We start from the raw sequence: 13,339 nt of genomic DNA on the forward strand, positions 1-13,339 counted from the left end.
GAGACGTGTGATATTTTACAGTGTGCAGTGGCATTTATGTACCCAGCCTGGCTCCAATAAATAGGTTAATTTCCACAAATTAAAGGCCGGGTTTCAAACATAACAAGGTGATACAAAATTCTGTAATGACCTTTAGGACTCAAAACTGGGGCAGATGACTGGGCAGTCCTTTGTCAGCTGCAAATTCACAACTTCTACAGATTTTTTCATGTAAAATGTTAGAAGTTTTGGGAAAAAATAGTCAGGTTTGTAGTTTCATATAACACCAAAACCCTGAATACACGGGACAAATAATAACTGACAGATTTATGATGAAGAAATGACTTAAAATTTTAGATTATATTCTTTGCACATCCCAAATTAGTGTCTATCAAAGTATCCCCTGAAGTAAAGGTACCTTAAATGATAGAATGTACAATACAAAACCCTTAATGTCAGGCCAGAGTTAATATTCAGACATTGGAATAAGAGTCAGGAATGTCCAACTGTAAATGCTGGACAAAGAATTTATTTTGGTTTTCAAAATCAAACCATGCTTATCTGGATTTGGATTTCACTTCATACAAACATCCAATGGGTATGTGGTGCTTTGATTTATTAATATAACTCTTTAAAGCCAGTGGAATTCCCCTTTTATTTGGCCTGAATTAATGTAATTTAATTGCTACTAAATGCCATATCAATCATTATTATACCTGTTTATATAAATCAGACAAGAATAAGATCTTATGACCTTAAAATAAACTGAAGAACCACATACCACATGATTAAAATAAGCAAGAGATACAAACCTGGCAATGACAAGAAAGCACATTGAATTTAAATATTTTTCTTACAATTGTCTTGGTTGTCCAAAGAACAGTGTACACAGGTTATGGTTAGTAGCTAAACTACAATTTAACTTCAATTTCCAGAGTCTGATTCCAAGTTATTCTTTATTCTGGTTTTTAAATAAAGTGTCTGAAGTTACTTCTGCTATGTGTTCTCCTTCTTGGGTAATCTTTCCAAAGGATATGACTCACTTCTCCATTATTTGTAAAGAGTATGGAAAAAAGTAAAATATTATTATTTTGTGGGCATTTGGAAATGGATGTAAAAAAAAAAAAAGGTGGGATGTTGATCATTGTGAGTCATTTCTTGGGAAGAAGGGAAGAACAAACTCTGGCTGCTGCCTTACTGCTGTGAAGGCCAAGGACTTAGTGCTGACTCAAGCAGTAGACATTGATGGCTGCAGAACACAAGGAGATGCTGCAGCAGGGTTCAAGAGGAAAACCTTTCTCCTCTAAGTGATAAGGAGTTGGAGGGAGCTGCCTGTGTTGATTTCCTGGAGGCTCTTTTTTGCTTTAACAGCCTTCTGGTGTGAACACCTTGGCCAGTTAGAATTACATTGTGCAAACATTTGCTGCAGCTCAGTCTCCTCCTGGGTCTCCAGAAATCCTGGCAAACCTTCAGGTGCACAGGGAAGAGCAGGAGTGAAGCCAGGGCACTGAGGGGGCCCCTCCAGTAACCCCAGAGCAATCACCTGCTGCCTCTGAGCAGCTTTCCCTGGCTGGTGCAAATACTGCTGTACACACAACTGAAGCAATAGAAATCCTTTGTAACCCATTTGCATACTGATCAACTAATGGAAAAGCCCTGTTTTGACAGCAAAACTGATTTTTCAAAGTGACTCTTGGTCACTGTGGCCCTTCTGTACTTTATTTCTGTACTAGGAACTATTCATTTATGTGTGTAACTGCACAAAATACCTGCAAGGCACACCCAACACAAAACCCAGTGTATTTTATGAGTATTTTATGAGTAGAGGTTCTCATGGAGAAACAATTATAAAAATTTGCACTGTCATTCCAATTTCCAATGAATATTTTTGAATTATAGTCTTATTAGTGATAATAAAAATAGTATGTGCTCTGTGATCTCTACCTGAGTTTATTCATTGTTATTTCTAAGTTACAAGGAGAAGCTCTGAAGCAGAGTTAGCAGCCTGGATGCCATAGATTCAATGAAGTGAAATGAAAATGTTCACCCTTTACCAAAATGATTGTGGATTTTTACAAAGAGCAGAAATGCACAACAGTCACACAGTCCACTCCAGGATATTTCCTTAGCAATGCAGATGAATCTTTGTGCCTCTTTATTTCATAATGTCACTTAGAAGACTCCCATGGTCACTTCATTCTACAGACAGATCCTTTGCAGCTTTGGACTTGATAATCGTGCTCAAGAGCCAGTGCTGGAACCCCTGATCTCCAGCCAATAAATCCCTGGGTCGTTTTAGGTACTGGAGGAGATGGAAGCACCTAAAATCAAAGTAACATGTAAAACTGAATGATGAAAAGGTTTTTGGTTGAAGTTTCTGCAACACTGCCTTTTGTACTGTAGTGTTCTAAAATCAACAATCAAGTCATTGTTTAGTAGTGTATGTTGGAATTATTTTTTTTCCAAGGTTCAATACTAAGGGCTTTAATTGCTTAACATTATTAGAATTTTTGTATTATTGTTATGTATGGAAAAAGCTCAAGCAGAAGATAATCATCATCATCATCATCATCATCATCATCATCATCTTTAAAACTAATTAACTTCAGTAAACAGGAGAAATAGTGTTTCCTCCTTGCTGTAATGTATTTGGTAATGCAGCTATGGAATAATAATTTTAAATCCAAATGCTGAAGATATTACTGACCAAGCTGGCTTCTACATCAAGAACTACTACCTTCCTTCCACTCTAAAAGATGGGTGAGCAGCAAGTTAATCTGCAACTAATCTAGCTAAAAAGGAAACAAAACAAAAGCCAACAGACTCTGTTCAGTGACTGCTGTGCTTACTTTGGCTGAATCATCTCAATTGGGCACGTTCTATCATTTCAGCATCTGGGGACTTAGCACAGAAATACACAGCAAGAGAACAATGTTTCAGTTCTCTTGCCAGAGTTGCTTCACTTTGTTCTTTGGCCAAGATTAGAAAATGTTTATGATATTGAGGTGGAGCAGTTCCTCAGAAAAGATAATTTTTATGGCCAAAAGTGCCACCCACTGAGCAGGATAATGAAGGAAATCATGTCCCACTTTTGGTCTGGGGGAGGGGACCGCAGGAGCTTTTATTAGTCTAACCTAGAGAGAACAGATTTGACTGTTACCACAAGGTAAATGTGCAGAAAGACACTTCTGAAAAGGATGTATGAAACTTCACTCTGAATATGTAAAAGGTGACCTAAATCACAGCCAGCCCTTCTCTTCCTCCCAGTTCTGAGGTGAAATGGAAACTCTGTTCCACCGTGCACCAGGCTCTGCACGCCTGGGGAGCAGCTGAAACCTGCAGGATTTGTTAATGCACCAACACCCTCAGGGGCTGGGACTGCAACTGCACTGACATTGGAGCTGTGGGACAAAACTGAGGAACAAGGAGCAGTACTGGCAGAAACGATGCCATTGCATTGCTTTACCACACTCAGCACTAGCTCCTAATTTTTATTTTAATTTAATCTCAATAAAAGCTTTTACTACCTCCATACCTTATCTCCCCACCCTTGGAATCCTTTGAAAGAAAGCTAGTTCAGCAAGTAAGAACTTCCAATCTCCTTTATTTCCCTAATCTTCTCTAAGTGGACTAACCTTCCTTTTCATTAGCATATTCTGCTTCCCCTTTTGTGAGTAAGTTCCTCTCCCAATGTCACTGCTGTAGCTGCCAGTGGACTCCCCCTATTCACTGGTGATCCTGACACACTGTATTTATAAATTAAACCATCACTCACATTCTACTCTCCAGCTATTTGACAGCTTTAAGACCCCGAATATACATATAAATCATACAAAACAAAATAATTATGACTTGGATTATTAGAAATGGCTTCTTATTAATTTGTGGTACTGAAGAGGACAGTGGTATTGCCTCTGACAAAAAGCAGACTCTTAAATAAAGACAGAAAAATTACAACCATATCCAAAGGGCAATTCCTTGTCTTAAACAAATGCTTTTAAAGCATAGTTTGGCTTGCAAATGCAGTTTACTTTGACCTTTAGTTAAAGACCCCCCTCTATAAGACAATTGGTTTCCAGAGCTTGTGTGGTTTCTTAAAACAGATGTTGCTGTATTGCAATTTTAAAATCTAATTTTCTAACCTTAATGTATTTTTCCACAGGTGTCACAGGTCGAACCTGCAGGTGATCTGGAAGCTGTAGCTTGGGCTTTGCAGCTTCTTTCTTTTCAGGTCCAAGCAACTAAAACCAAAACATATTTAAAAACTGGACTCCTCATCTTTGGAAATATACTATAATATGTGAAATCCACACCATTCCCCTCATTGTTGCAGATGACCTTCCTGTTCCTTCCCCCTCAAGCAGGATTATTTATTTCAGTGCTTTGGAAATTACTGGACTTTTTTTTGTTTCAGAAGACATGCAAACTTCTTTTGTAACTATGCAGGGGCTGCATCAATCCTGTTCTTCAGCAATGAAATACTGTGATTGCAAATGTAACATCATGTGCTACTGTATTCTAATATCTAAACATCACTGAGAAGAGACATCACTCCAAATATTTTCATTTGTTGTAGATTCCCCCACTGACAATTTAATTAGCTGGAACCTTTTCCCCTAGATTTTTAAAATACCATATGGAGAGACAAAGGGGAAATATTTTCCTGTCAGTGTGCATCTAGTACTTGTTAGCACTATTAGGAGTCATGCTTCTCAGGAGAAATATACCAGAATATGCACAGCATATAAATTACCACTTGATGTATTTTATTCAGAAGAAAATGGAATATTTGAACCATTTCAAAAGTAGTGCAGTTGCTACCTTGGATGTCAGCGTAACAAAGCATTTTCAGTACACTTCTGGTCTTCTGTGCTCTCATAATTTTGTGTCCAGATAAATGTGTGCTCAAGTTTTGTGTCCAGTAAATTTGTGCTCATGTGTTGCTTATCTTATAAGCCATATTACATGACATTCAATTTTACCTCTTCAAGAGGTGTTTTCAAAAATCCCCATTTCTCAGCCCATCTTTTTGCAGCATCTCTTTCGTTTTCAACACGATTTTTCCTGAAACCAACACAAAACATTTAAAATTACTTTGAAAATTTTCATTAAAAAAAACCCCAACATGCCAACCCCAACTACCGATGTCATAAAGCACAGCACTTCAGCTGGAAGCTTTAAACTTCCATCTCAAAGCAGCGCGTTTATATACAAATTATCACTATCGGACTCGGAGCTAATGGGAAAATACTTTCCAGAGGTTTGAAACGCTGTATACGAAACAGTGAACACTGCATGGAACACTGCACTGCTTTTAAATTATGTTAAGAAGCGGAGGAAGTTGGAAAGTAAGCAGCAATGATGCTTTCAAATATACTTTCATTTACTGTGTGGGCTGATGAGGTGCCCCGACCCCACAGCCGGCGGGGCATGAGGGGTGCACTGGAGCCACCTCTAAATCTGAATGACTTTATACCCAGGCACGCTTCACCCAGCGCACCGCTCTTATTTAAACACCGAACTCTTCCAGCGCGGAGCTGCGGGCCGGGAGGGGAAGCTGGACGGCAGCAGCAGCAGCAGAGCAGCGGTGCTGCCGCTCCGGGCGGGCTGTTACCAGTTGTTGTCCTGGGCTATGTAGTTGGGGGGCTCCATGGGGCCGGGGCCGCGCCGCCTCAGCCCCGCGCTCCGCCACGGCCGCTCGGGCGTTGCGGAGCAACGGCGGGAGCTCGTGTGGGCGGGCACAAGATGGCGGAAGGGGCGGGAACGTGTTCCATGGAATGTGGGGAAGTGCCCTCACACCCAACCGAGGGGAAGGATCCCCTTCTCTCGTGCTTTGGGAGCTCTCCGGTGGCACCACATCCATGTCGCAGGGGAAAAAAGCGAAATAATTCCCCCTCGCTGCTTCCTCCAGGCCCCTCAGGCGGGCACAAGATGGCGGCGGGGGAGCCCCGCTGGGCGGAAGGGGCGGGAACTCGTGTGGGCGGCACAAGATGGCGGAGGGGCGGTCCCAAGGTAATGAGGAGGCGTGTCAAAAAGCGTAATAAATTAATGTCGGGAAGTGCATATATAGTTATTGGGGGGAAAGATTGCCTTTTCTTGTCTTTTGGAAGCTTTTAGTGGCAGTACAGCCATTTCTCAGGGGAAAATCAAGTCAAAACTTCCTGCTCCCTGCTTTCTTGAGGCCCCTCAGGAGGCCAGGGCAAGTGCTCGGTAATTTTTTTTGTGTGTCTTTAAATGAAAGGAAAACACATTTGGGTGAAGATGATTGAAAACTTCTTTTTAATCTGCTGTCCTGTTCTGCGTTCCTCTTGCTACACACCAAAATTGTTTTTTGATAATTTCATTGGGGAACAACACCAGTCCAGTGAAACGGTGTCTATTGGGTCTCTTTTTCTCATAAATGTCCTTTACAAGCTACATGTCAGAAGTTCTGAGGAAGATCTTTAGATACTTTATGGCTTCTATATGAGAACCTAGAATATATTTACAGCTTGTAACGGGTTCATTGTTTTCCAATATATTAATTTTTCGGTAATTTTATTTTCTTGTATTTGCTGGATAAAATATTTCAACAATGAGTGGAGCCAGCTGGCTCTTTGCCCCCGTGGGTTTAAATGGCTCCCCAATCTCTTTTGTGTTGTCTGGAAATATTGACTTGTGTGAACACCCTGGAAATAGTTAATGGGAGTCTCACACTACTGGGCACTTATTATCCTTATTAGAAAATAAATGCAGAAAGGTTTTGACTTCAGCTGAGTGGTTTAGAGGCGGTGTGTTTGAATGTTTAATTACTAGACTTCTTAAAAAAAATCCAGAGTACCTAAACTACTTAAATATTTGAGTACAAGACTATATGCATTTCTTAGTTATTTTAGAAGTACTAAGAATGTCTGAGTAAGAGGAAAATAAAAATGCCTTCTGTAGTTCTAAAATAGCAATTAATACTGCTCTTCTGGGTCTCTGAAAATCATTAAAGTATCAACAAATGGAATATTTCACTTACACGCCATTTCTTGATTCTCTAATTGATAATTAGGCTCGCAATTAAATCAGCTGGGTCTCCTATCACACCCATAAATGCTTACTCATTGTCCTACTTAATTAACTCCTGCTGCTTTATCACATTTATCTCAGGAGTTTTCTTATTGCTTTGATGCTTTCCTTGAAAAAGATACTTTGTTAATGAAACAAATCTGTAGTTTACTGTGTCAGGGCTTAAAGTGCGCCAGCATTTGTCAAGAAGAAATGAGAGATGAAACTTCTTATATTGACAATGTGGCAACAGAACTTTGTGGTGTTCAAGTCCAGTGTGTGAGCAGTGAGTCCCAAACGTTCCTGTGGTGCTTTGGCTCTGGCTGGGCAGATCCATGTGTACCTGGCTGGCAGCTCTGTAGAGGAGCTGGCAGGGCTCTGCCTGGGCTTTTGGGGTGGAAAAGGGCAATAAAAGCCCTCCATTGATGGCACATAGCAGTGAGGGAGGGGGGATGAAATATCCCTGAGGAAAGCTGCAGTGGGGTGCACCAGTCTGTGTTCCCTGTGTTTCTCAAGGTGCCATCTTCACATCTAAAATTTGAAGAGCAGCTTTGTTATTTTCTTTCAGCTGCTCTAATCTGGAATCTTCCCTCTACATCAGCAATGTCAGAACCGCTGAAAGTGATGCTCTCTGCTGAGGTGTTTATATTTTTATTTATAGATCCATGTGTATCTGTGCTTAGGCTTTTGCATTGAAAGTATTTACCAAAAAACATTAGGTACTACTGGCAGTGTTGTGTTTGCTGCTGCACAGTTTGCAATGTGAGGTGTGGAAGTCTATAAAGGAGTATTTGAGCATAACTTCAGTGTCTTTTTGTAATGTTTTTACATAATATTTCAGGTGTAGGCAGCCTGAGACTGCCTTGTTATGATTGCTGTGATTTAAGTAATGAAGTCCCATTGACACAGACTGGTTTCATTTAAAAAAGCCCTGCTAAAGTCTATCACATCAAGAACACGTTAATTGGAGTTCCTGAATTTCCATTTATGAACGTGATCCAACAGCCTGGTTAGAATCATTATATGTTGTGGCAAAATTTAGAACTCTCATCTTATTGTGGCTGTAATTATCCAGTGGCTTCTGAAACAGTGAGGGCATGTTTGTTTTCCCAATGATAATATGTTCCTTTTTTTAATCCATAAAATGGCACTTACAGCTACAGCTTTATGCAGATTTCTGTGCTTGAAAAATTCAATAATTCCTTGAATTTTATTTGATTTTGAGCAGATTTATTCCTTTTTTATTCAAACTAAAGATTTGCATGAGAGACTGCTTTACAGTAAACCTGAGGGGTGTACTTGTATTTCTGTTGTGCTGGGTGGCAGAAGTGTACGTGCCCTCCAAACAGAATTGTTTGTTCTGTGGACATGGAGACCTTTGCCACTCTCTTACTGGAGAAGGAGCTGGTATTAAAATCCCTGAGTCCCAGGCCTTGTCTCAGACACAGCTCCCCAGTTGTGCTTGCAGGGAGTTTGCAGAATGCTGCCCTGCTGCAGTTTGAAATAATACAGCCACCACTTGTAGCCACTGCAGAAATTTCTTGTAAATGCCAATGGGCAACACTTGACAAAACTCTCCTGCTGGTATGAGAACTACCTAGGCACCATATGAATTAAAGATGAAGGAGAAAGACACAATTTTAAATCTTGTTGCATTGTATAAACTGAAATCAAACTCTTCATGGTCTTTGAAAGTATTTTTTTGTTTCAATACAGCTCATGTTTGAAATCAGAAAGCGTCTCCTTTTTTCCTTTTGCCTGAAAGGCAGGGGGTCTGGGACATTTTAATAGCTTTCATAGCCTACTCTGCAAATATATGATTGCTGCACAATAGTTTCTTTGCATGAGAATTGCTTAAATGATTCAAAAAAGATTGGAAAATATATTTCAAGTTTTAATTTTATGCACAGATCATTAATGAGCAGTGCCCCTTAGAGACTTGCTGTCAGTTTAACATATTCACAATAATCTCAACACAGATGTTATTCCTTCAAAATCCTTTTAGAGGGAAGAAACCAGTAATTTTTCCTTAGAGAATGTCAGAAAATATGTTATTGTTGAAAATTACATTTTGATCCCAGAATGCTATGTAAAAAATCATTGCTGGGAAGAATTAGTAGCACATTGTTTCTGAGGTAAAATGCATGTGAAACTTTCTTGAGGCTCCTGTAAATTTTAAAACAAGTGAATGTTCTGTTAGTCTCATGCAATTTTGCTTCCCTTGAGGGTGACTGCAGGCAGTGGAGGGATATCAGCATCTAAGTGTGTTCTAATTTAAGAGTGTATTTGTTATAAGTTTAAATTTCTCTATTTGTAGCCATCACATGATGAAGTTATTGTCTCTTTTGGATACATTTTCCTCTTCATTCTCTGAGCATATACATTAAAACACTTGCTAGAAAGAAAGTACATACTTGGAATAACAGCTTTTTGTTGGAAAGCTCTTTAAGTTCCCTTTCTGTTTTGTGTTCTGTAATATGCCTGTGTTTTCTTTCTTCTCTTTGGTGCACTCAGGTTGTACTCTGCTTGCTTGGTCTTGCCTGAGAACAGCTCTGAAATAATGCTGGTACTATAAAAATGATAAGATTGTAAATATTATATTGCTCAATATTGGAGGAAAAATTTTCTGTTCCACTAAATCTGAAGTGAAGTTGATCTCCAGTGGAGAAGCTGCAGCCAGTTCCCTGAAGAGACCCCAGCCATATGGGAGTGGTGCGTAGGTAATGTGACAGAGGACATTTGGGAAAGTGTTGGATGACTCAAAGCAATGGTTCTGCAATTTCCCAGGTTCTAAGAACACTTCTAGGACTGCATAATAGTTGGGAGTGGAGTACAGAGTGCACCATCAGTTCTGTGCAGAGAGAGCTGGTTGGAATAAGTCCCATCAGGTTTTTCAGAAGTTGTTTGGAAGAGGAGGAGGGTGAAACACGAGGGTGCAGTCCACCTATCACCAAAAGCAGGAGAATTTCTGTGGGGGGATAGAATGTGAGAAAATAAAGATGGTGCAGAAGGTGGTCTCACACCTGAGGAGTTGCAGCCGTGCCAATCCCCTAAGGTTAGGAATAGGCCTGCCCTTAATAGGCCACAGCTGTGTCCAATAAGAAGAAGAGTGCTACAAAAGAGTGGGGTAGCTGCTTGTGCTGTGCAGAGAGATGGAGTTGGTTGTGCTGTAAGGAGATGCCCATGAGAAATCACTGGGAAAATATGGGAGCTTTACAATAAGACTACAACAAATTTCCAGTCAAAGAAATATTTCAACCTCTTCTTGGGAAAGAAGCAGCTCCTTCAGCCCCTTAGTGGGTACTTTGGGAGAAGGAAAGGTTGCAGTTACATAACACAAAGTGTGATCTCAGTTTCCAGGCTATTTTATGAGCCCTACTGCACAGAATGGCAGGGATGATGACTCAGTGAAACTTCAGGGTACTGCAATGGAATATCCTTTATGAAAATGTATTTATTTTGCAAAGGTAGCTCCAATAGATTCTTATTTCTGTACTTTGCTATTAAGAACAGTACAGAGAAAATCCCTGTTTAGATGATGGTTGAAAATAGCTGTAAAACTGTAAGCAAACACAAAAAAGACAAAAATTCCAAACATTTGCTTTAAATAGGATACCTTTTACTTCAAGTAACAGGCATGGAGAATGAAATTCCATTCTGTTGTAGAATACAAAGAGTAAGAAATGCATTCAGCAGCAATCTGTTGTTTTAATAGCAGCTATGGGAGGTCTTGGGGTTTAAATTATTCACACTGTCATACTCGTGTCTAGGTTCATCCTATTTTATACTTATTGCACTCAAAATGCTCTGGTGTTTGATGTATGCACTATAGGTAATGTCGCCATAGTGAAAATGGTTGTACAGTGCTCTAGTAGGAAACAGCATAAATCTCTTTTCCCAGAATCAGTAGTATTGATACTGGAAAAATATAGGCTGTTAGTATTAAATTTAGGTCAGGGTCTTGTTGCTTTTCTTTATACTGAAGATAGAAAATATTTTTTTCACTATAGATTTGGAAAAAAGGGTTTTTTTTATTAGTTTCTTCATTCAAGGTTTGGTAGCTTTCTTTGATCAGATTTGCTGCTCCTTATGTAAACTTCACCTTTAACACTAACCTGAACAGGTTCATTGCCGTAAGGAAAATCAGTTTTTAAATAGGTGATGTAACATGATATATGCAATAAATGGTAAATGATGAAGCACCTTAATGTATCTATAGACCTTGGTTTAATAGTGCTTTGACTAACCTGGATTATGACTTATAATTTGACACATACACATCCCAATTCAATCAAAACCTCTTTCAGTGGCATCTTAAATAGTATGCACTCATGCAGACTTTCACATTAAAGTAATTATGGGGGAGGGGGGAGTGGTAAGAACAGAAAGAAAGTTTACTCTTCCTCTTTATAGTGAAAACAAATGTGTTTTTCTCCAGAATCTGCCAAGCCTGTGTTTTAATGATTTAACAGATGGAGTTGGCACATGTGAACCTGGAAGATGCATCTGTCTGATTTTTCCAGTCTGAGGATTTTTTAACTGCATTAATGGCACAGACAATGGTAAAATATCACCTCCCCAGGCTGCTTTGCTCTCCTAACACATAATGTCTTTTAAGGAAAAAAAAAAGTGATAGGAGACTGGGGTGAGCAAAAGGCCACAGAAATGAGGATTTGAAAGGTTTCATATTTTCTGTCTTTACTGCATTAAGCTTTTAAGCCTTTCACTTTGAAATTTCATGTGTATGTGGTGTGGAAACAGAAATTCTACCCAGGCAACATTATGTGAGATCTCAGGGTTCTATTAATTAATGGCTTTAAATAAACACCATTTAAATTAGGAGGCCAATAGCCACCAGTGCTTTGTCCTGTGTAATTGAAATTGAGTGTTGCTTTTCCAATTTGATAATTTTAGTTTGTTGGGGGATTGTTCTTGCTAAGGTTCTGCTCATGTATAACTTTAGGTTTAGCAATCTCATTTAGTCACTTGTACTGTTCATTCAAGCAGGCAATGCTAATGCTTAACTGTTTGGAATGAGGGCTTTAATTTGAATTTCTTTTGGACTGGAATCCTCAGCACTCACCTGGATTTTCTGCTGAAAGCAATGGAACACCTTTCTGTGCTAAAATCCTGAAGTCTCTTGGTTATTTGCACTGAGCTCTGGGACAACACTGCAGGAGCAGATGACCCAGTGTGGTCCTTTCTGGCCTGACCCATTCAGGGAGTCTGAAATGCCTCAGCAGTTCACAGGAGTGAACTAAAGGGTGTCTGTGTGAGAAAGTTCCCCCTTCTGAGGAAAGCCTTGTCCAAGGGCCAGGCCAGTACTCCTGGAGCTGCCCAGCTGCTGGCACTAACACTAGGGAGAAGGGCTCTTGCTTGTGGAAGGGTCATTCATTCTCATTCTGTTTGTCAACAAAAGTGTTGTGATAAAATGAAATTATCTGCTCCAGGCTGTGAACTGTCCAGGACTTGCTTGAACAGCACCATCCTTTGTGGTTCACTTCAGTTTTACTTTACTACTGCTGAGAAAAAAGATTTCAAGAGAAACATATTTCATTGTTAATGAAATTAGTGGAGCTTTTCAGTCTGTCATTGAATAAATTTTAAATGACAGTGAAAAGGGCAGAAAAACTTTTCTAAGTGCTCCAGAGTTTCAGTTTTAGTTTTTGCTGGAGAAAAAGCTCTGGTGATAGAGGTGTACATCAGAAATGACTGCAGTGCTGTGCTTCACTTATTTGTGTATTTATCCTTGATTGCAGATATCACACGCTAGGATTTACTCACTGCTCACATGAGGGATGTATCTCTGCCTGTGAAATGTGCTGGGCCAATGTTATCACATTAGGGCTTTTCAGGAAAATCTATTGAAAGTCCTCGCAGATGCCCCACCTGCACTTCTTGGTGAAATGGGGAAGGAGGTGGAGCCATGGTTCTACAGCTGTGTTGTCTTCTGTCTTCCATCTCCTTCCATCTCTGTAGTACTCCAGTCTTGATGTCATGGACCCCTTTGAGACTCTTAAATTAGTGAAACACATTAGGTAAACTTATTAATAGAGACTGCTTCTCCATTTCCTGCCATTTTGTATAGCTTACATTGCCTGTTTTTTGTGTCTAATAACGAGACTCTTGCTCTGGGCTATCAACCATCATAGGATTCACAACCCCTTGGAGGTGCCTCTTTCACTTGATGACAGTTTAGGCTGCCAGCTTCAAATAAATTCATAGCTTCAGGCTGTAGTTAGGTGGGCTCAACACTACTGCTGCCTGTCATCTAAGTACATAAATAGGAGGGTTTCAAAATGTCCTCACAAAGTTGTAGAAAAAGACT

General features: G+C 39.8%; 1 protein-coding gene across 2 annotated transcripts; it reads right to left on the reverse strand.

Moving 5' to 3' along the window:
- Positions 1 to 488: 488 nt before the first annotated feature.
- C17H20orf85 (chromosome 17 C20orf85 homolog) lies at positions 489 to 5,920 on the reverse strand. Of its 2 annotated transcripts, none has more exons than XM_036396032.1 (4): positions 5,784 to 5,920; positions 4,962 to 5,043; positions 4,122 to 4,220; positions 489 to 2,300 (listed from the first exon to the last, which is right to left on the reverse strand). In XM_036396032.1, the coding sequence occupies exons 1-4, from the start codon at positions 5,840 to 5,842 to the stop codon at positions 2,169 to 2,171; spliced, it is 372 nt and encodes a 123-aa protein (XP_036251925.1). In that variant the 5' UTR covers positions 5,843 to 5,920; the 3' UTR covers positions 489 to 2,168. The 2 variants fall into 2 exon arrangements, with proteins under 2 accessions (XP_036251925.1, XP_036251926.1); XM_036396033.1 differs by lacking the exon at positions 5,784 to 5,920 and adding an exon at positions 5,594 to 5,666.
- Positions 5,921 to 13,339: the final 7,419 nt, after the last annotated feature.

The sequence above is a fragment of the Molothrus ater genome, chromosome 17 (assembly GCF_012460135.2).
Source record: "Molothrus ater isolate BHLD 08-10-18 breed brown headed cowbird chromosome 17, BPBGC_Mater_1.1, whole genome shotgun sequence".
Taxonomy (NCBI): Eukaryota; Metazoa; Chordata; class Aves; order Passeriformes; family Icteridae; genus Molothrus; species Molothrus ater.

What these genes read in the sequence shown, in the direction of transcription:
- C17H20orf85 (XM_036396032.1), bottom strand. Translation starts at nt 5,842, where the DNA reads ATGGATGTGGTGCCACCGGAGAGCTCCCAAAGCACGAGAGAAGGGGAT. An exon ending in GAAGGGGATCCTTCCCCTCG is followed by an intron (nt 5,044 to 5,783) that starts GTTGGGTGTGAG and finishes TGTTGGTTTCAG; the next exon opens with GAAAAATCGTGTTGAAAACG. An exon ending in TGAAAACACCTCTTGAAGAG is followed by an intron (nt 4,221 to 4,961) that starts GTAAAATTGAAT and finishes TTTTGGTTTTAG; the next exon opens with TTGCTTGGACCTGAAAAGAA.